At 38.4% G+C, this 19,994-nt stretch overlaps 1 protein-coding gene across 1 annotated transcript in view; it reads right to left on the reverse strand.

Moving 5' to 3' along the window:
- EML5 (EMAP like 5) overlaps nucleotides 1–19,994 on the reverse strand; it is a 231,977-nt gene that overhangs the window by 142,130 nt on the left and 69,853 nt on the right. Inside the window, exons 5-10 of the mRNA XM_019481686.2 lie at nucleotides 15,948–16,133; nucleotides 9,059–9,194; nucleotides 8,171–8,372; nucleotides 5,566–5,703; nucleotides 4,220–4,476; nucleotides 833–1,045 (exon numbers count right to left, since the gene is read on the reverse strand). Of these exons, the coding sequence (XP_019337231.1) occupies nucleotides 833–1,045; nucleotides 4,220–4,476; nucleotides 5,566–5,703; nucleotides 8,171–8,372; nucleotides 9,059–9,194; nucleotides 15,948–16,133 (1,132 nt within the window). The remainder of the gene's footprint in view (nucleotides 1–832; nucleotides 1,046–4,219; nucleotides 4,477–5,565; nucleotides 5,704–8,170; nucleotides 8,373–9,058; nucleotides 9,195–15,947; nucleotides 16,134–19,994) is intronic.

Raw genomic sequence — 19,994 nt, forward strand, 5'->3', positions numbered from 1 at the left:
ACAGAGAGAGGTGTGAGAAATGAGCTGGCTTGAAATGAATGCAGTGCTTGTCAGCTTGCTGCAGACAGTATGAAGAAGTAGGGAGAGGGAGATTGAAAAGCTCAGTATCGTCAGTAGATGCATGCAGTCCACACAAACAGTCCTTCCTCCCCCTGCCCTTTACCTCAGAGTGCTAGCCAGGGGCTGGCAACACTCCCCGGCCCATGAACAGTGAGTGGGGGGGAAAAGCCTGGTGAGGGCTGCTTCCACCTCCCCCTCCAGGCACACCCCAGATAGGGACTGTGCAGGCTGGGTGGGGGAGGTTTAAATCCCTCCCTAATCACTGTGTTCTGCTGGGGCCTGGCCACACCCACCTCAGCACAGCATTGTGGAAGGGAAGGGAAGATTCACTCTAGCACCCCCTGGCTTCTAACCTGATCCATTGCAGACATGTGCCTGCATTTCCTGATTCAAAAGTGAACTGATTTGAAAGTGGATAGACATTCAATCTCTGCAGATTACACTAACCTGCAAATATTGAATCAATTCAGGGTTAGGCTTTTTGAATGTCTGTCCTTAGCCATAATGTTCTTAGCGATCCTCTACAACTGTCAAATAAAACTTGTTGTGACATACATCTCTCTTATCCAAAACACAGTTGCAAATTCTACACAAAATTATTGAACAGTCCATTTTATCAACCCACTGCTGTTTTCCATGTTTGAACTTTAATTAAAACTCTACAAATAAACATTGGCTATTTCTAAAATTCCTAAGACCTTTATTGTTCCCTCTAAAGCCTTTTTGTCCTGAGTATCTGAGATTTACATATTTTCATCAGTAAAGACATTACCTTTTCTTACACATGGGTATCGAAATAATTTGACTATTCCATAGTCATCAGCAGTAACCAAAACTTGCCCAATAAAATTTGCATCTGCAGAATTGATATCATTGATATCTGAATACTTGGGCCATATTCCATTAACTTCTAAGCCAGAAACACATGTCCATGAAGCCCAGGGGACACCTTTTAATTCTTCTTTGTTTGTAACTTCTTTTCCACCTAAAAATAAAATGCAAATGCTTATTTTTAATCATTAACTCCTGCTGTGTTTTTAATAAAAATAAATCTGAAACTCCAATTTTCAAAGTCTGACCAGAATTTAAATCTAGCTTAGACCAAGTTAAAAAAATGTATATTCAAACCACTATTTCTAAAACTCTTTGTTATAACAGGCAATGTTGATAGCAACACTTATTGGGTGCATTTCCACTTGCACTTTACCGCAGGGTTGCCTAGTAAGCTCTGCAGTAAAGCATCACCATCTACACATGTGGCACTGTTAGGCCAGGGTAAACTAATTAACTTTGCTGTAGGATAGTACTGCCCAACACGAGTACTATCCTATGGCAAATTTTACTGTGCTACAATGCACGTGTATACATTGACCAGTCCTGGTTGGGGTATGAGGGTGGTACAGTCTTCCAGCTAGCTCCACACTGTAGAGCCCTTGTGCCCTAGCCAGCTCCTCTGCAGTACATTAAACTAGGTTAGAGCAGCCCCGGACTGGCAGGCTGACCCCTTGAGTCCCATCAGCTAGGGCTGTGCTGCCCCAGCTCAACGTGCTGTGGTCCTGGAAGCACGTGTAAATGCTGTGCCCGGGAGCAATAAACTCCAGAGTGAATTGCATCAGAGTTTATTCAGGTGCACTAATATCATGTGCAGCTGTGCCTACTATCAACATTAACACCTGGGTGCATCTACATGAGATGTTTTACTGCCTAGTAAACTAATCTACTGCACAGTAAAGCATCGCTATTTACACATGTGCAGCATTTACCATGCAGTAAATTAGTTTACTGCATGGTTGGCTACTATTTGTAGATACAGGTAGTAGATTAACCATGCAGTAGCTACTGCACAGTACCTCATGTGTAGTTGCTAACCAAGAGCAATGTTGATGGGTTCTGATGTGCATGGGGCTAGGAGACAGCTGCCCCTGCAGCCCCACAGCTCTCCCAGCCCTTTGCACATCAGGACCAATCCCCAGGCCCCCTGCCAGCCAGGGTGGCACCTGGAAGAGCCTCGAGTTCCCCCTAGCTGGTGCAAGAGGACAGAGCAGGACAGGAGGAACCCTGGACTGGGCTGCTACTATTGGGAACAAATCTGAGCGCACATGTAGGCAAGGTTCCCAGGCGTGGTAAACTGAACCTTATTTTACTGTACCTTACTGAGTATTAATTGCATATGTAGACACACCCTCTGAGACTCAGTTTTCAGTTGCTTACAGTTTTGCCCAGTTTAAACTATTTGAAATAAAATTTTCCATGATCGGTCTCAGGCTAAATTGTTTTCCAAGCGATATACCAAGACCATGGTTAGCAGGGGAAAAAGTTTTGCTCATCTTAAAAAAAAAATCTTGCAAACTTCTCACCAAGAATCTCTAGCAGCTTGATTTGGAGCAGAAATTAAAAAAACAATAATCCTGAAATGTTGCCAACTTATGAGCTTCTGAAAACCTGTTTTCAAAAAACTGGGTTTGTTAGAGGCTGGTAGCTGGGATGGAAGGGACCTAATGAGATCAGTCTCCAATAGTTGCATCTGCAATGAGCACTCGCCATCCCTACACACCTACAGGCTGACAACACTGAAGATGCATAATCAAAAAGATGCAGTGTCTGAACAAGACATTTCCTGTAGTTGCTTCTCTAAGCAATCAGGGACCATAATGATAGCAGGTACCAGAACTAAGAGCAGACAGATTGATTCTTCTCTGTCAATACTCTCCTGCTTGTGCCTTATTAGGAGAAACAGGGTGCGTCTACATGTGCATTAATGCACTGTTGCTACTGCACATTACATTTAGTACCTCTAATACAAGGTACTAACTAATGCACAGTAGCCAGTGTTACTGAGAATGATTTTTTCATGACATTTAATGCACAGTACACTAATTCTACTATGCAGTAGCACATTAGCACAGTTTTTGCCATGGCACACTATTGCACAGTAGAATTAGCCTACTGTGCATTAGACATCTCATGTAGACATGCCCACAGAAACCAGCCTTGGGTGCAGCAAAGTAAATGCCACAGGGAGAAGGAAGAGAACTGAATTGAGCTGGAACACATGGAAAGGGAACAAACTTTGAGATATCAGAGTAAAGAGACATTTATTGGTTATGAAAGAACAGTCTATAGGCCAAAAATGTACTGGTTAAGGGGAACAGAAAGCTATAGATTTAATCACTAGATCACCCACTTCTTCCCCACAAAGAACTGGAATGGGACTTAGAAATTGTAGAACCTCCACATCAGCTATACATGAAGCTGAAATCTATAGTTCCATAACACATATCTGTACCAAGGAGTTGGTAAAGTGTCCATTTTGGCTCCTTTAGTAGCCAATTCACACAGAGCATGAAAACTGTTGCCAGTTATTCCCATAAACTCAAGTGGTAGAGGTCTGTTGCAGACCTACAGGTTCCAGCATTGTTCATGCTTCGTGAAGTTCCTGTTTCCCATTAATAAGTCCTAAAAGAGCTGTATCTCTGGACCATAGTAATCTACAATTTATCTACAATTTCAATTCACTAGATAGTTACCTACTTCTATTTTAATTTCATATTTAATTGGCATTTGGATTGCTTAAATATAAACTGTTCACTGCAAAAGCTCATACAAGTTGGCTTCCTCAGTAAGGTTATAAATTTAATTCTGAAGTAGTATGAATCTGTTTTTATGGGGTTCTTGATCTTTTCAAGCTTCCAAATTATATACAACAAAGCTCATTCTGAACTATTAACACTGGAACTCAGCACTGGAAAGCCCTTATTAAAAAGAGTTCAAATACACAATTCTTTTAAAAAGTGGAAATTTATTCTTCAGAAAGAATGACTGATTAAAAAAAATAAATAATAAAATACATTGTAATAAAACATTCTAAGATTAAATACTGGTATCAAAATTAAGAAATTACAACTCATTAGTTTTACCCAAATCAAAATACAGTAACAGCTTAGAAGAGAAAAACAAATCTCAATTGGATGCACTCTTATGTAAATTTACTTCAATTTCTTATGCTGTTATGCACTGAAGAATTGCTTTCATAGGGTTTTCATATGCCTTAAATTTCAGTACTTCAAACCAAGATTTATTAGCTATTTTATGCAAGTACTATACATTTTATCATTTATAGATATACATTTTTAATAAAGCTAATATTAAAAAATCTTACTTGGCATCCTGTAAAAAAGTCTTTTCCCACTGCCATCATTGGTCTGTAAGTATTTACTGTCAGCAGACCAGTCCATGTGAGTGATGAAACTTAGGGATCCAACACATTCCCCAACTTTTTTGTACCTCTGAACAACACCATAAATATCAACAGAGCTGTCATTGGAGCCAACAGCGAGGAAATTACCATCTGGTGAATATTTTAATTCATGAATAGCTTCCTTCCTGTCTTTAATATGAACCACTTCTGTCATATCTCTGTAGTAGAGAAAATGAGTGTCATAAGCTTAAGAGAGAATATCATGTTCACAGTAATAATGTCTGACAAATTCTAATTCTGAAGGGAAAATCTTAGGTTCATTATGCAAATATAGTTTCTATAGGAAGCAGAGCCCTTTAAAGTCCCCTGCCCTTGGCCTAGGAGGGAGGACAGGAGGTATCACTGAAAGTCTGGGCTGACTAGGAAAGATGTGTTCAACCCCCATGTTCACAGGCCAGATCCAGCCCATGAAGCTAGGTAATCTGGCTCACAGGTTTCCCCACAAGCCCATAAACCTGGTGGTGGGAGAGTGGTGGTAATAAGTAATGCCACCACTCCCTTGATATCAATTTTCCAAGACCCACATTGCTGGATTGGCCCCAGTCAGGCTGGCCCCATATTGAGACATCAGGCCCTGTTCCCACATGGCTCAGTTGAAATTGGACCCAATGCAACTGTGTGGGATTGGGCACAGAGAGGACCAGCTCCACATGGCTGCAATGGACCCTGGCCAAGTTCTTTCCACATGGCTGGATCAGGCCCTGATTGGGCCAACACTATGTTCCGGATAGAGCCCACTCACTAAATACAACCTACAGGCAGATGTGGCACCACTCCTCTGACCCACGGGCCTAAATGTTTGGGCACTGCTGGACTTGAAGGGTTCAGGTAGATCACTAGCCCTTAAGATACTTAGATGAAGGAAGCTCCTTAATATCACATGGAGCCCTTTCTCTCATCCCTTAGACCTAATCTGAGTTTTGAGGACAGCAAAACTATTGCTGGGATCAGTTTTGGGAGCAGGGAATAAGGGCTAACAGCAGCTCTCACTAAGTGGAAATAACTAAGAAACTAATGATAATTTTCAATATATGATTTATTGCCCAATAATGTATTTTTTCCTAACATACCATTTTTCATAACATACTGTTATGGAAACCTTTGCCTATTAAATCAGAGTAACAGAACTGTATGTATATAATCTGTGAACCATATGTTTGAAATAGAAGTTAAAATAATCTTAGCGTATGCTTTCTATATAAAACATATACTAGATTGCTCGTAACTTTCTGATTTTTACACTATACCTGACTCGAAGTACAGTGAAAGAGCCATCTTTCATTCCAAGTGCAAGATGGATTCCATCTGTACTAACTGCTGCACAGCGAATCGGTTCCTCCATATTGCACCGGGCAATCAATGCATGGTCTATTAAGCTCCATATTCTAAAGTAAAGTCAAATGCAAGGAATAGTTAATAACTTTGTGATAGAAAATGTGAAGGCTTCTAAAAAAATATTCTGAATGCAGTGTTCATATTAAAAAATTATTTTCTACCAATAACTTTCAAAACTAGCAAAAAAAGTTATAAGTTTTGCATAGCAGTGAATGCCTATATTTCTTCAAGTAGGATAAAGGAGCTAGTATGATAAAAATGAAAAGGCAGATTCAGTTTTTGGCTTTGTTGGTAAAACATTAGGTACTTGATCCTACTTTGCTTGAAACAAATTCTGAATTTTCTATTGCTTAAAAGTATATCCAGTTTAACTAATGAAGAGAATAGAACAAACAATTAAAATTTTACAATACAAATGCATCTCTCTATTAATAATGCATTATTCTTAATATATTACAATTTCATATATATTACTAAATAGCATTATAACCTCTGACTAATTGTGCCTAAGTACAGCATGTAATTTTTACATTAGGTTCCAGATGCATGTTTTGCTGTATCAATGTAACTTCCATCCAATTCACAAAAAAATGCTACTACACAATTTCTGAGAGGAAAAGGAATGATCTTTCAGAAAAAACAGAGAGTAAAACTTACTAGGATTTGTTAGAACATAGATTTATTAAATAAATATAGATACACAAACAATTTGTATTAGTAGCAAGGTGTCAGTGTTCTAGTAGTAGGTTGTTCCTAAGTGGATGTTGCTGCTCATGGGAATCTCATTTGAATACATTGTAGGGAATTTCCCAGGGGAAATGTTTCTGACAAGTGGCTACTGCTCCTATCAGGTATCCTGCAACAGGGAGTCAAATTATATTAAGTAAAAATTTCCCATATTAGAAATTCCCCATACACCAGAATTCTCTCTGGAACTGAAAAACATAATCAAATCTTTTATAACAGCTTCAGGAAAAAAACTACTTTCATTTAACCCCCATTCTTGTATCCCAGGAATTTTTTATACACTCCTGAAGATCCATAAACAAGATATCCCTGGCAGACCTCAAAGAACAAGTTTCTACAAGATGCAACAGACTTCCTCAGCAGAATCCAGTACATCATCCACCTCCCCAAGAAGGTCATATTTGCAACCAACAATGTCACCAGGCTGTATGCTAACATGCCACACCATGAAGGCACAGCTGCCTGTCGGAAATACCTACAAGAATAGAGTACAGTCAGATTTGTAGACACGACAATCCACATTCAGGATGGCACCCTACAAACCACCATATACAAATAACCCATGGACCATCATACTTATGTCCACAAAACCAGCAATCATCCCAAGGATACCAAAAAAGTAATTTAGAGTCAGGCCCTCAGATACCACTGCATTTGCTATGAGAAGAACATTTATGAACCCACCCGGCCTGCCTAAAATCTGTTTTTATACAAGAACACTCCAATAGAGAAACAGACCACACATTTAAAAGAGCTATCCAAGTACCCTGCAGTAACCTGCTACAATACAAAAAGAAACCCTGCTATGACCGCACATCCCTAGTGATTACCTACCGCCTGACACTGGAACCAATCAGGAGAATCAAATAACTACAGCTTATACTTAACAAAGACCTTGAGATAAATATACCTATCCTCTCCATTCCTGGCTTTCAAACAACCCCCTAACCATGCTGAACTCATCATCAGAAGCAAACTCCTCATTGCTCAGCAGACATCAAGTTGTACACACCTGTGCCTTAGCAAGAAATCCTTAACCAGGCAACATATCTCCAGTGCTACTACAATCAACACCCTTCATAACAAGGCCATCAGAATCTATGGATCCTACATATGCCTTACCCAAAATGTGATATATCTGATCAAATGCACCAAATGCCCCCATGGCAACTACATGGGTGGAAACAAATAGCAACTACGCACCAGAAAAACAATAAAGAATAAATGCACATACACCATTAAAAGCACATTTTTCACAGAACTACCATTCTCTCTCTGACCTCACTACCCCTATACTCAAAGGAAATCTACTTAACACACTTAAAAAGTGAACTTGGGAGCTAAAATTTTAATTCAATGCAAGCTGTAGATACCTGGCTGCCCCTCTAAAGAAAAACAAAATCAAATCACTTTTGAGATCCTGAAATATAAACTGATGTGTTTAACTTCAGGAACTCAATTTGATCATTTTGGCCCTCATATTATTTACTGTCATTAAAACTACGAAAGCGAACATTTCCACCATTTGAGTTGAAATAAAGGTCTTAATTTTCATTTTGTAAACTACCAATTTTTACTAATGTTTTCAGACTTTCAACAGGAAAGTATTCTTTATCCAGAGTTATGAGAATAAATTCAGCTGGAACAATACCACAATATGATACATAACAATTATTTAACACTGGTACCTTTAATTATTTAAAGATAAAGCAATACCTCAAATTGTACATAGTTAAACAAAAACAAACAAAACAAGTCAAATCACCTAACCTGACTGATCGATCATCACTTCCAGTCATAGCCAAAGGTTTTGTAGGGTGGACAGCTAGAGCCCACAGCTCTCCTTCGCAGTGCCCCTGCATGATCAGGAAAGGCTTATTGCGTTCATGCACCACAATTTCAAAAATTTCACTGTCTTGTGTACCAACTAGGATATGATCTCCCCTCCAGCACACACTTCTTACAGACAGACCTGGTGTGGGGAAAGGAATACATTACACAATGCACATAATTCTCATGAACCAAAAACTACTGAGAAACTACCAAGAGATCTTCAGATGACAGGGCATTTGTCAAAGCACAAATTATTTTGACTCTTAGGACTCATTCATATGAGTGCGTATGCTGCGTTTCCACAGGGGCAAGTAACAGCAGCACATAGTTGTGCACTACTGCTCGTCTCTGGGGAACGCCTGGGCACGTATGTGCTAGCATGTGTCAGGTTGCCCTGGGTGGGGTAGAGAAGGCTGGGTCCAGCACCTGGGCTGGCCCCAGCAGCTTTACCTGGGGTTCTAGGGGCCTCCCAGGGCTTCAGTGGCAGCGATCTGGTGCATGGAGCCTGGCCAGCAGCCGGAACATGACTAGCTGGATAGGCTCCAGTTTCAGGCAGCATATGCTGTATCATGTACACCACCCCACTTTAAGGTGTGGGTTTTTTTGACACTGGGCTCTCCCAGTGTCAAAAAAATCCACCACACTGCAAATTAGCACGTGCACGCTCGTCTGGATGCACCCTTGTTGTGTAAATACAATGTTCATATTAACATACATGTCATATATTTTCATTAACTGTTTTTAAAATAGATTTTTCAACATGTGAAGAACTTCCCATTTGATCGTGTAATGAAAATAAAGACTAGATTGTTTCGGGTTTTTTACCTTTATATCCCTGGTCTGTTTCCCTGAGATCAATCACAGTAATTGGTTTAAAATTTAAATCCCATAAACGAACACAGCCATCCCTGCCACCAGTGGCAAAGCCTTCTTCACATGCATTCATGCTGAAAATTCCTGCCTAAGGAGGAAAGAAAATGACATTCAACAACACATATACCTTATAATAACTATTATGAAAAGAAAGAAATCTTCATATGGATGGAAAATGTTTTCCCCTCTTGTTATGTTGTAGAGAAGGCACCATTAAATCATTCAGCTAACACAATTTTTATATATATGGGTGAGTCAAAAATGTATATAAATTCTAATGATCAAAATACAAATTAATATTATGGGTTTCATCCAAAAATTATAATGTAATTGAAAGTGATGCAAACAGAACTTGGGCTCTGATTCAAGAAAGTTCTTAAGTGCATACTTTAATCTATCCTCATTCAGGACAGAACTTAAAACACACACTTCATGTTCGTAAGTCTCACTGATTCACTTGGGATTTAAGCACATGGTTAAGTGCTTAATCCATGAATATGGATGATTTCCTAGTGGAGGACTCAGGGTTTGTCCACATGAGAAAACTGCACTAGTTTAACTTCAGATCTAATTTTTAATTAATTAATCCAGCTCAAACCTCTATGCACTCTTATTTCAGTTTAAAACTGATTGATATCAGTTTAGGTTATATCAGTTAGGAATATATTCAAGTTAGACAGAAATAAACTATACGTGATGCAAAACAAAAGTGTTCATACAAATTTGACCAATTCCCAAATATGTAACTTTTAAAGCAAAAAGGGACAATTAGGATAACCTAGTCTGACTTCTTCATTAACGCAGGCAATAAAATTTAATTAAGTTATTCCTGCATCAATCCCTTACCTTATGGTTGAGCCACATCAACTATTTTAGGAAGTAATCTTGACATAAAGGTTTCAAGTGACAGAGAACCCACCACAACCCTAAACAAATTATTCCCCTGGTTAATTACTCTGTGTTAAATATCTGTACCCTTTTTTTAACCTGAATTTGTCTTGCTTCATCTTTCTGCCAGTAAATCTTGCTACAGCTTTGTTTGTTAAATTAAAAGTGATTCTAACATCAGGAATCTTCTTCTTGTGCTTATTGACCATGGTAAAACTACCTCTTAACCTTCTTTTAAGTAATCCATGTAAATTAGACTTCTTAAGTACTTTATTGTAAAACTGGTTTTCCAACTCAAATAATTCAACTTTTTAAAACCCTTTCTATTTTTATCTGTGGACACCAGAATTGGAAACAGAACTGTCTTGTAATGCTACATAGTGTTAACACCAAACTTCTATTATACATTCCTTTATTTATCCATCCAAAGATTTTGTTTACCCTTGTAACCACTGCATCGTAGTAAGAGTTCAATTTCAGATAACTAATCCACCTTACCCACCAAATCCCTTTCACTATCACTGCTTCATTTAATACAATCCCCTAACCTGTCAACTAACTATATGGCACCTATATACTATATTTTATAAGTATGACATTAAAATTGCCTGTAGTAGAACAATTTTTTCAAGTATACCACATTTTTCAAATCTACCTTGTAGTCCAAGTCATTCTAGAAATCTCTCTTTTCAATTACTATTTCTCACTATTTACCACTATTTTTGCAAATTACAAACTTCACCAACAGTAATTTTTTAAATTTTTTGTTGTAGTTAATCTACTTTAAGTTAAATCAGTGCAAATTTATCATGTACATGTTTAGAACTAGTTTGAAGATGTGGACTAAGGAATTTTGATTGAGCAGGTATTTTTTCCCCATTTATTACCTACCTAACTCAAAAACAGTAGAATTAGTGTGTTTGCTGATATGCAGGTTGAGAGAATTGCCGCAATACTGCTTTCATCCTGATGTTGATGATCCTAATGCTGCCGCTTCTTATACCTAAAAAGAGTTTAGTTTCACATCCTCTTGCCTTAGGGCCCAGTTCAACCCCCACAAATATCAGCAAAAAACCCCAACTGACTTTCATAAGCTGTGGTTCCAGCCTTTAGTTGCCATTAGTCAACTTCTAAGTTATTAGGTAAAAGACATACTTTGGCTCTTTACATACTAAGATGAGGAAGATTAATTTAAATTCCTGAATTCAGGAGCAAAACATACTGTACCTACTGGTCATTTAGCACCATTTGCTTTAAATAACTGATTTTAGAATCCATGAGTGAGTGATATTTTGATAGTGACAAAAACAAAGCATTCTTTCCTTTCCTTAAATATAATGGACACTTTTTCTCAAGTAAAATACAGATATATTCAAAAAGACATGAACACCAGGTCCACTACTGAAATAAAGATAATATTGACAATTATACTGCATCTTTTTAAATGTTATTGTATTTTTATTTTTTAAATAATTTTGACACTGAACTACAAGCAAACATGAGTAATACCAGAAGAACATTTTTAAGCAATGAAGAACAGGACATGGTTCCAAGACCTAATGCCCTAGCAGAAGGTAAACTAACAGCATTGTCAGTCACAGGTCTTTTATAATTATGTCTTGAGTCTTCAGTTCTAAGAGGCAAATGTGTAGCTACAATGGTTTCTGTTTCTATCTCTGAGTCCGAAACTTCATACATCAAAACCAAGGTGATATATAGAAATGCAGAAGGACTATGAGCACAGGGCAAAACAGATTGTTTCAACTTCATGATTATAGTCACGCTCACTCTAGAAAGACATTTACAAATGTTGAAGCGCTCTTGGATAATCTAGTGTCCCTGGAATCCATGCTTGCCTCAATGGAGGGGGGAAAAAAAAATCAACTTTACCCACTTGTGTAAGATGTAGATGTCACCATAATAACCATGCCTACACAACTTCTAGATTGTAGTCCTATAATCAGCTTGAGGGCCATTCTTAAAAGACCATGTGGAAGCTACGCACATGTACAAGATGTATTTCTCAAAGTACAGAGTAGCATTAAAAAAAGAAAATATATTACACCAGTTCCTTGAACTCACTTCAATTAATAAAGATACCTACAGGTTGGATCCTAACTTGAAATTATTTCCTCCCCAGTATGTCCTCCCTAACAGTTGAGATCAGCTGTGACATTTGAGCAGATTGTTCATGGAGCTGGGGACAGTAAATTTCTGGTGAAGCATCACTGATGTGTAATTTATTCTTTTTACTTATCTAACACCTTTCAAGCTAATTTTCTTATTTTGTGAAGAAGTGTTCTAAGATACATGGATAAAAGGTATCTTACTACAGAAATCTAAAAATAAATATTTAGATATCTCTCTACTATGTTGAAACATGAAAAAATAGTTCTATTTTGTTTGAATACATAATCAAAGCAATTCATAGTAAAGCTTAGAGTGATGGAATGACTTGGTCCACAACACCAAGTTTAAAACATTCATTTACATATGTTATATTATTCACTCTATATTTAATTAATGCTTGGCAAGCCAACATAGATGTGTTAGGGTATTAACAGGGTGCCTGTTATTTAACCTCAACTTCTGACATCAATCCACACAACTTTAATATGTACCTCTGAAAGAGTATCCCAAAATAAATTATTCAGTTATTGAGAAGGCATCCTATGTACATTTACTATGCAAAGCCCAAGCATAGTAAAAAAGAATCTTTAAAATAGTGACTGTTTTTAATAAGCATACCATATATGCTTACTGAACACACTACATCTTCATATTATGTGTAACATGCTTGGAAACCATGCATTATTTCTTATTCAGAACACACAGAATGCTGAAACTAAAAAGAGAATTCTATACGCTAGTCTGTGTGTTAGCATAATGTGATATTTGATAAGTTTTTTTGATTAATGCCTATAGTGCAAACTTTCCAGTATCAGATGCACTATGTACAACTAACCTCCTAAAGTGCGATTAACACCTAAATGCACATGTACTTGTATCCTCTTTCAGCTCTTTAAAAAAAAAATATTGGGAAGGAAAGGTATCAGCAGAAACAGATCTTTTTCCACATCTCCCAAAGCTAGACTTGCAGCTCTTTTGCCTCCTACTAACAATTTCCTCTCAAACCCCTTAACATTTCAGTCCCTTCCCTTTCCTAAAGACACCTTCTTTTCCTGATCCATATAAATTTGGCTCTTCAACTCTCAACTACCGTTATATTATCTCCTTTTTATCCATTCTCCTAACTGCAATCCTATTTCAATCACTTAATTCTCCAGCCACTGTTTGTCTTCCCTTTGGCTTTCCTACTCAAAGACCGAATTCCCTCCCAATGAGGTTTACCATTGACCCAGTCTCCCAGCAGCATTCAGTGTATGCATGGCAAGAGATAGTTGACTTGATTCTGAATTTCCATTTGCCTCCTACTGCTAAGTTGCGCCATATTTTTCTCAACTATTTCTATTGGCATATCAACATTTACTTTTTCATGTAACACTGGTCATAAAATGGAAGTGTGTTTTTTCCACCTTTAAATATATGCACAAGAATTTTGGAGTACTTCTGAAACAATTTAGTAGTAATGAAATGCCACAGAATGACTGATCATTTATTAGCCAACCTGGATATTACAATATAAATATTTCACTTCCAATCAATTATATTTTTCACACTGAACATATTCTTCATTGACAGATTATGCACATCAAATGTGAATTTTATATAACTAAGATATCAGAATTTATCCCAATGCATGAAAATGACTTAAATGACAAGGCACACGTGCACACACACATTTACACATACTTCCTTTGGATGTTTAGTTGATTCATATGGCCAAACTAAATTCTAACAACTTTTCCAAATAGTCTATTTTTACTTTAAAAATAACACAAACAAGTGCTGAAAACATAACTTTCAGGTAACTATGAATTTCTAAATATAGAAACATTTTGTCTTCATCAAAAAAATTGGACAGACACAGTGAGACACAGAAGTTTGACTAGGATGCACCAATGCTCTTATCAGTACTTTGACACATCTCAGGTGCCTGGCTGGAAGGTCTTGTTCATCTGCTCAGGGTCAAACCAAGCACCAAATGTGTAGCCAGGAAGGAATTTTATCCCCAGGTCACAATGAAAAGGGAAAAAGGGTTTTTTTTTGCCTTCCTCTGTAATATGGAAGAAGGGCACTTTGTAGTGAAAAGCTTGTCTAATAGCTCTCCCAATCATACACCTGCTCCAATAAAAGATGTCACCAAAAAACTCCTGCCTCTCCTGTATTTTCTGGACCACCATGACTCCAGCACTCCAAACCCTATGGAATAAGGGGGCATGGTCCTTCTCCTAGGATAACTTGAGCATGTTCTACCCCCAAAAATTCCCAGTCCCTGATACAAATTGATAACCAATGTCACTTTTACACAGTGAAAGTAAACAAACATACTCAGTATACAAATAGGCATACATAGTATTAACTTCAACTGTCTTCCAATTGCCAATACTGAATTTTATTGGGTTATGATCACCGATCCCTAAACTATCAACATCTAGTCTGGAGACTTATTAATCTTTATTCTTGACAATAGATTCAAAAATAGAATACTTTGTGTTGCATGCAATAACTCATGTGAGAAAAATGTTATCTGTGATTTTTAGTATTACTAATGCCACGTTACTACTGGCCTATAAGATAGATCTCATGACAGCCTTTCTTTCTTCATATTACAGATACATTTTCAGGAGTACCTATACATTAGTTTGATTTGGTAGCCTTAAAGATGACATTTCCTAGCATAAAAGGTACTGAGGTCATCTCCCCTTCTGGGCTTCGTTAGTTAACATGGGTCACAGAGAAGCATTCATCTCTATGAGTAAGAATTTTTCCAAAATTCTTCCTGGTAGAAAAACAGCCAGGGGCCTTGAGCATACATGCGTTCCAGCTCTGTATCTGGAGAACTACAAAGACAAGTTCTCCAACCAAGGGACACTAGACAGCTGTTCCCTGGGCCACCTCCACCCTTAAGGGAGTCCATTAATTGGCATCCTGTCCTCTCTTCTGCTAGGGAAGAAGATGGTGGGGGAGGGGAGGGTTCCAACCCCAGGATAATGCCCACTCCCCTCCTGCCAATCAGTTAATTGGTGAGACAGGGGACCATTCTTCTATGGTGGGAGACATGGGGGAAAATGTTCTCTTGGCACAAAAGTATCACACCTTAATAGCCATATTTTTGCATATGCATTCAAAATCCTGCATTTTTTAATTATCAATAGCCAAAAAACAGAGAAGACTTATTTAATAGAGTGCTACCTTTTCTATATCACCCCCTTAATCTGCCCTATCGTTTATTGAACATATGAATTGTTTCATCCTGTCAAGTAACATCAATTATGTCATATTTACTCTAAGTAAATTCCTCTTGCTTGTTATTTACGTTCTTTTTTACATTTGTCCAATTTGCTCATGAACTAATGGTAAACCATTTCCTATAACTAAAAGCTACTTTCAAACAACAATTGCTTCAGCACCAACAAGTAATTAACACGTACTTTTCTTTTATATTAAAATATGGGGAAAATCAGTAGCTTTATTTGTGAATCGTATATAAAAAATTTGAGAAGGTAAACTTTGCATTGCATTGTCACAAATTGATTAAAGCACCTGGAAGAAGAAAGGACTATTCAATGTTGTATGTACAAACTGGATTCAGATTTATAAAGCATCTTTTCCATAAAGGCATATGGGCGAAAGTGAAGTAAGAAAGATATAGAAACATTATGTAAATAAAAAAGCATGTCAGATTTGCGTGTAAACATTTCAGTTTAAAATAAAAATAAACTTCACAAGGATCATTCAGAAATCTTCTTTGAACTATCAGTTATAAACTTTACCAGTTTCCAAAGCTGTGTAATATTCAAACAGTCTAAATCATAAGTAAAATACTTACAGCATGTGCTCCTTGTATTGTCCTTACAAGATTGATTCCTTTCCATACATATATATCTCCATTAAGTGCACCAGAATATGTCACTTCGTCTCTTGCACAGGCTAGGCACAGTATAGTTTGCAGATCACCAGTCTTGCCAAAAACACCACGTTTTGGTGTTAATGAATTACCACACAAGCTCCAGAACTGCAAAATAAAACATGATATAAAAGGGTTTTTTTTGTTAACATACTGCAAATTTTCCAAATTCAATATAGTATATGCCTAATATTGGAGGAAAAAAAAAAATACACTAAATGCTAAGAATTTTCTTCTAAGAATCTCTTAGTCTTTTCATTCCTCTGGTTCTTCAGCATTCAAACAACAGATCATTCTTTTCCATTAATTTAGACTGCTGTTTCACTGGAAATAAAGCAGTTATTTCATATATTTATGACTTCTTAAGTGAAAACATTTCCATTTTAAATTAAATATTTTTATGAATCATAATTTTTAGTACTCAGTTCAATATCTCTTTGTTTTTCGTAATAATTGAGAACAATTTCCTAATAAAAACTTTTAGATGGTACAAAACACACAATATTCTTTGCGCTATCACAGTATTTTTCAAACCAAAACTCGTCAGGAGTTACCACTATGGTTGTTCCAACAATAGCTGGTGCCAACTTGATGTGCAGAATACGGTAAGGATCTGATATGTGGGATACCATTTGCCTGACCATGTAGAAGCCTCTAAATTGCAAAATTACTCTTCTTTTAGTCTCCTTTGCTATATTAGTTAATATTTTTAAAAAATTAAAATAGTAAAACAAAAAATTATTCCTTTTGGCCTGATTAGCTACCCAAAATTTAAGATTTTATATTATTCCAATAAGAGGAAAACATTGGCACTGATGTTGGTGGAATTCTGTTTTTAAAAGAAGGGCGTTAAATATAAAGCCCATGAGGCTCACCTAGAGGAGCAGGGAATCATGGAGGTGGGGAGAACAGGGGCAGAAGTTGCTGCTGAAATTTGGGACACAGGGCCCCACAGCTCCATTGCGGATACATTTTGGCTGTAGGAGGGAAGCAACTTAGGCATCCACTCATGTCACCGCTGGACATGAATTTAGATTCAGCCCATAAGGAGCTTCACAGTCCGCATCCAACCTAGGACCCAAAAGAGTTTGACACCCCTGACTTACAAGAATGTACAAAATCTTGCTTCCTAAAGTGCAGGGGAAATCATACATCTGGAAATTTTTTCCAGGCTCTCTGCCCCAGATTACTTTAAGCCAGCACCTGAACCCCAAAGTCCTTTCTAGATTTCTCTTAGGCTATGCCCTTAGTGCTTATTCAGATAGGATATGAAGCTTCCTTCTCGGTCTTCTTCAGAGTTCTGTTGCTTATTCATCATACACAAAAATCCTTCCTAATAGCCCTGAAACAAAGGCCTTCACATTCAGAAGATCATATTCCTGAATAGCCTTGCATTTCCTTTTGTTTTTGGTGGACACAAATGCTGACTAATCCTTCACAACTGCGGCAAAGAGTAGTGGTCAAATCAATCAGTTTCAATAAAGGTTCACTCAACCAAAAAGGCAGTTTTATTTTAATTAAAAACATACAAATGTGATTTAAAGAAAAACGCATATTTTGTATCAGAGATTATAAAAAGAAATGTAAGATTAAAGGAATGTTTTGTGGGTGCTGCTCAGGGGGTTGGTCCTGGGTGCCACATGCAGCCTGCACCCTGGACCCCCTGTGCCATGTACAAAACTCTGGTCTAGGCCACATGCTGCAGGCAGCGCATGCCCTGTTCTGCCCTAGCACACTACAGGCACAGTGAGCCCCAGGGTGAGCACGTGATGCAAGTAGCGTGCCAAGCTGGACCAGCCATGTACACTGCACACAGCACAGAGGGCTGGCACAGGGTGCATGTGGCATTCAGCTTCCCACCAGACCAGACTTGCACTCTGGCTCTGGCATTGCCTGACCTGAACCGGCCCAGAACCACCACACAGGGCCAGTCCAAGAGTGTACCACACACAGTACATGCACCAGATTGGTCCGACTGTGCTGTGTGTAGGGCGTATGGGGCCAGGTCCAGCCCACACACCATTGCAGTGCATGGAGCTGTGGTCTGAGATTGGTTCAGAGATCTGTGGGCTGAATCATATGACTCCATGGGTCAAATCTGGCCCACAGCTTTGATACCCTGGTAGTATATATGTTAATAACCAAAGCTTAAAAAGAAAAAAGACTACCATATTAATTCCCAAAACAAGCACTGAAGAATATTCAAAGTTCACTTCTAAGTTTCAAGTCATTAAAAATCTAAAATATGTTCACGTGCTGTTAGGACACGCAAAATAACCTGAACTATGTTTCAAACTGACATGAATAACTACACAGCCATTATTAACACATGTTAACATTTCTGGTTCCAGACACAAATTCAGATTTTTTTGAAAACATATTTTTTTCCTTAGTGCAGAAACTATTTTTTTTTTCGAAAACAGAACTAAGTTTGTGGGATGGACTGTCTATGCAGTTATAGAACTTATGTCCAGGAGAAAAAGATGTCTAAGCAAAAGGAGAAAAGAATATGGGTGATGTCATGATAAGGGGCTTATTATAGATCATCAAGCATAGAATTTGGATAAGGCTTTTTTGGGCAACTAAAATAATCCAAAATATAGAAACTAACAACAATGTGTGCCTATATACATGCTCCAACATGTTCTAATTAGAATGCTTTAGCATTGCTACAGCATCACATGTGGGTTTAAAATCATGTGGCCCCACACTGGCAGAGGTGAGAGAGAGGACCCAGGACCATGGCAGAAGGAGCGTGGAGCCCAATTGAGGGATTGCCCCAGCAGGGGCTAAGTGAGCAGAGCAAGAGCCTGCTCGCTAGACTAGAGGCTCAGAGAGCCTATAGCTCTAGGGGCCCAAACCCAGTGAGAAGGAGCGAGAAACACAACATGAGAAGCCCCAGAGAAACGCCGCTTCACTCAGTGGGACACCAGAAGTGGTGACTGTGAGTTTGTTCCAGAAGGAGATCTGGGGATGTGTTACAGTTTTGAGTTCAGCGGGTTTTTTTCATTTGAGTTAAAGGCAGATCAGACTGGCCCTCCCATCATGGATATAGAAGGCTAAAGAACTGTGTTGGGGGCTGAAGCAGTAAGCCTGGGATAGTAACCCATTTGAGGACTGAATAAAAAGGGGATGTGATTTACCAGCAGGCCTTGAGGGCAGTAAAAGAGCTGGGGCAAAGAGGGGAGAGAACTAAGCCATCTTGTGCAGAAACCTGATATGGACTGCCTAAGCAGTGGGTGCCCATAGATTAGGCAGATAAGACTATGGACACCCAAGATTGGCACAAACCCAAGCATCTCCAGGGTGGTGACTTAAGACAAAGCTGGAAGAGACTCTCTAACCAATCAAGATTACAAGCTGTAAACGAGCATGGCTAATTGAGCAAATCACTGGCTGCGCTATCCTTCTATCAGATGACCAGTGGCCTGACTATCCTAGAAGATCTGTTTGGTCTTGGTGCATGGACAGGGTATAAGAGAAGGAGCAGCCCCAAGGACCAATGACTCAAGATATTTGTGAGAGCAAACAGAAATAACCAAGGATCCTCTCCTTCTCATGTAAGATCAAGATGTGGTGGGCGAGTTGGAGGGTGTGCCCTATGAGTAAAAGTGAGCAGAAGTGAAGCTGTGTGGCCCTAAGAACTGGCACTCAACAGACAAGAGTGCCTGGTTGCAGAGACAAATCCAAGTTGGGCATAGCCATCCACACATATCAAACAACAAGAATGCAGTTTTTGTAGAAAACAATGATTAGTTGGGCCTGAACAATGGTGTAGAAAACAATGTTTCTGTAGAAAGCAATGCCAACTGATTCACACTTGGCATGAGCCTAAAACCAGGGTGTATGTGGTGCCGGGGGCTGATGGGTGGGTAATAAGGTCTGTTATCTCTCATTTCCATATGCTGCTATTAACAAAGATGTTACGTCTGGAGACAACAAACTCCACCTATGCCTGAAGAAAAGCAT

This window comes from Alligator mississippiensis, chromosome 2, assembly GCF_030867095.1.
Source record: "Alligator mississippiensis isolate rAllMis1 chromosome 2, rAllMis1, whole genome shotgun sequence".
Lineage (NCBI taxonomy): Eukaryota > Metazoa > Chordata > Crocodylia > Alligatoridae > Alligator > Alligator mississippiensis.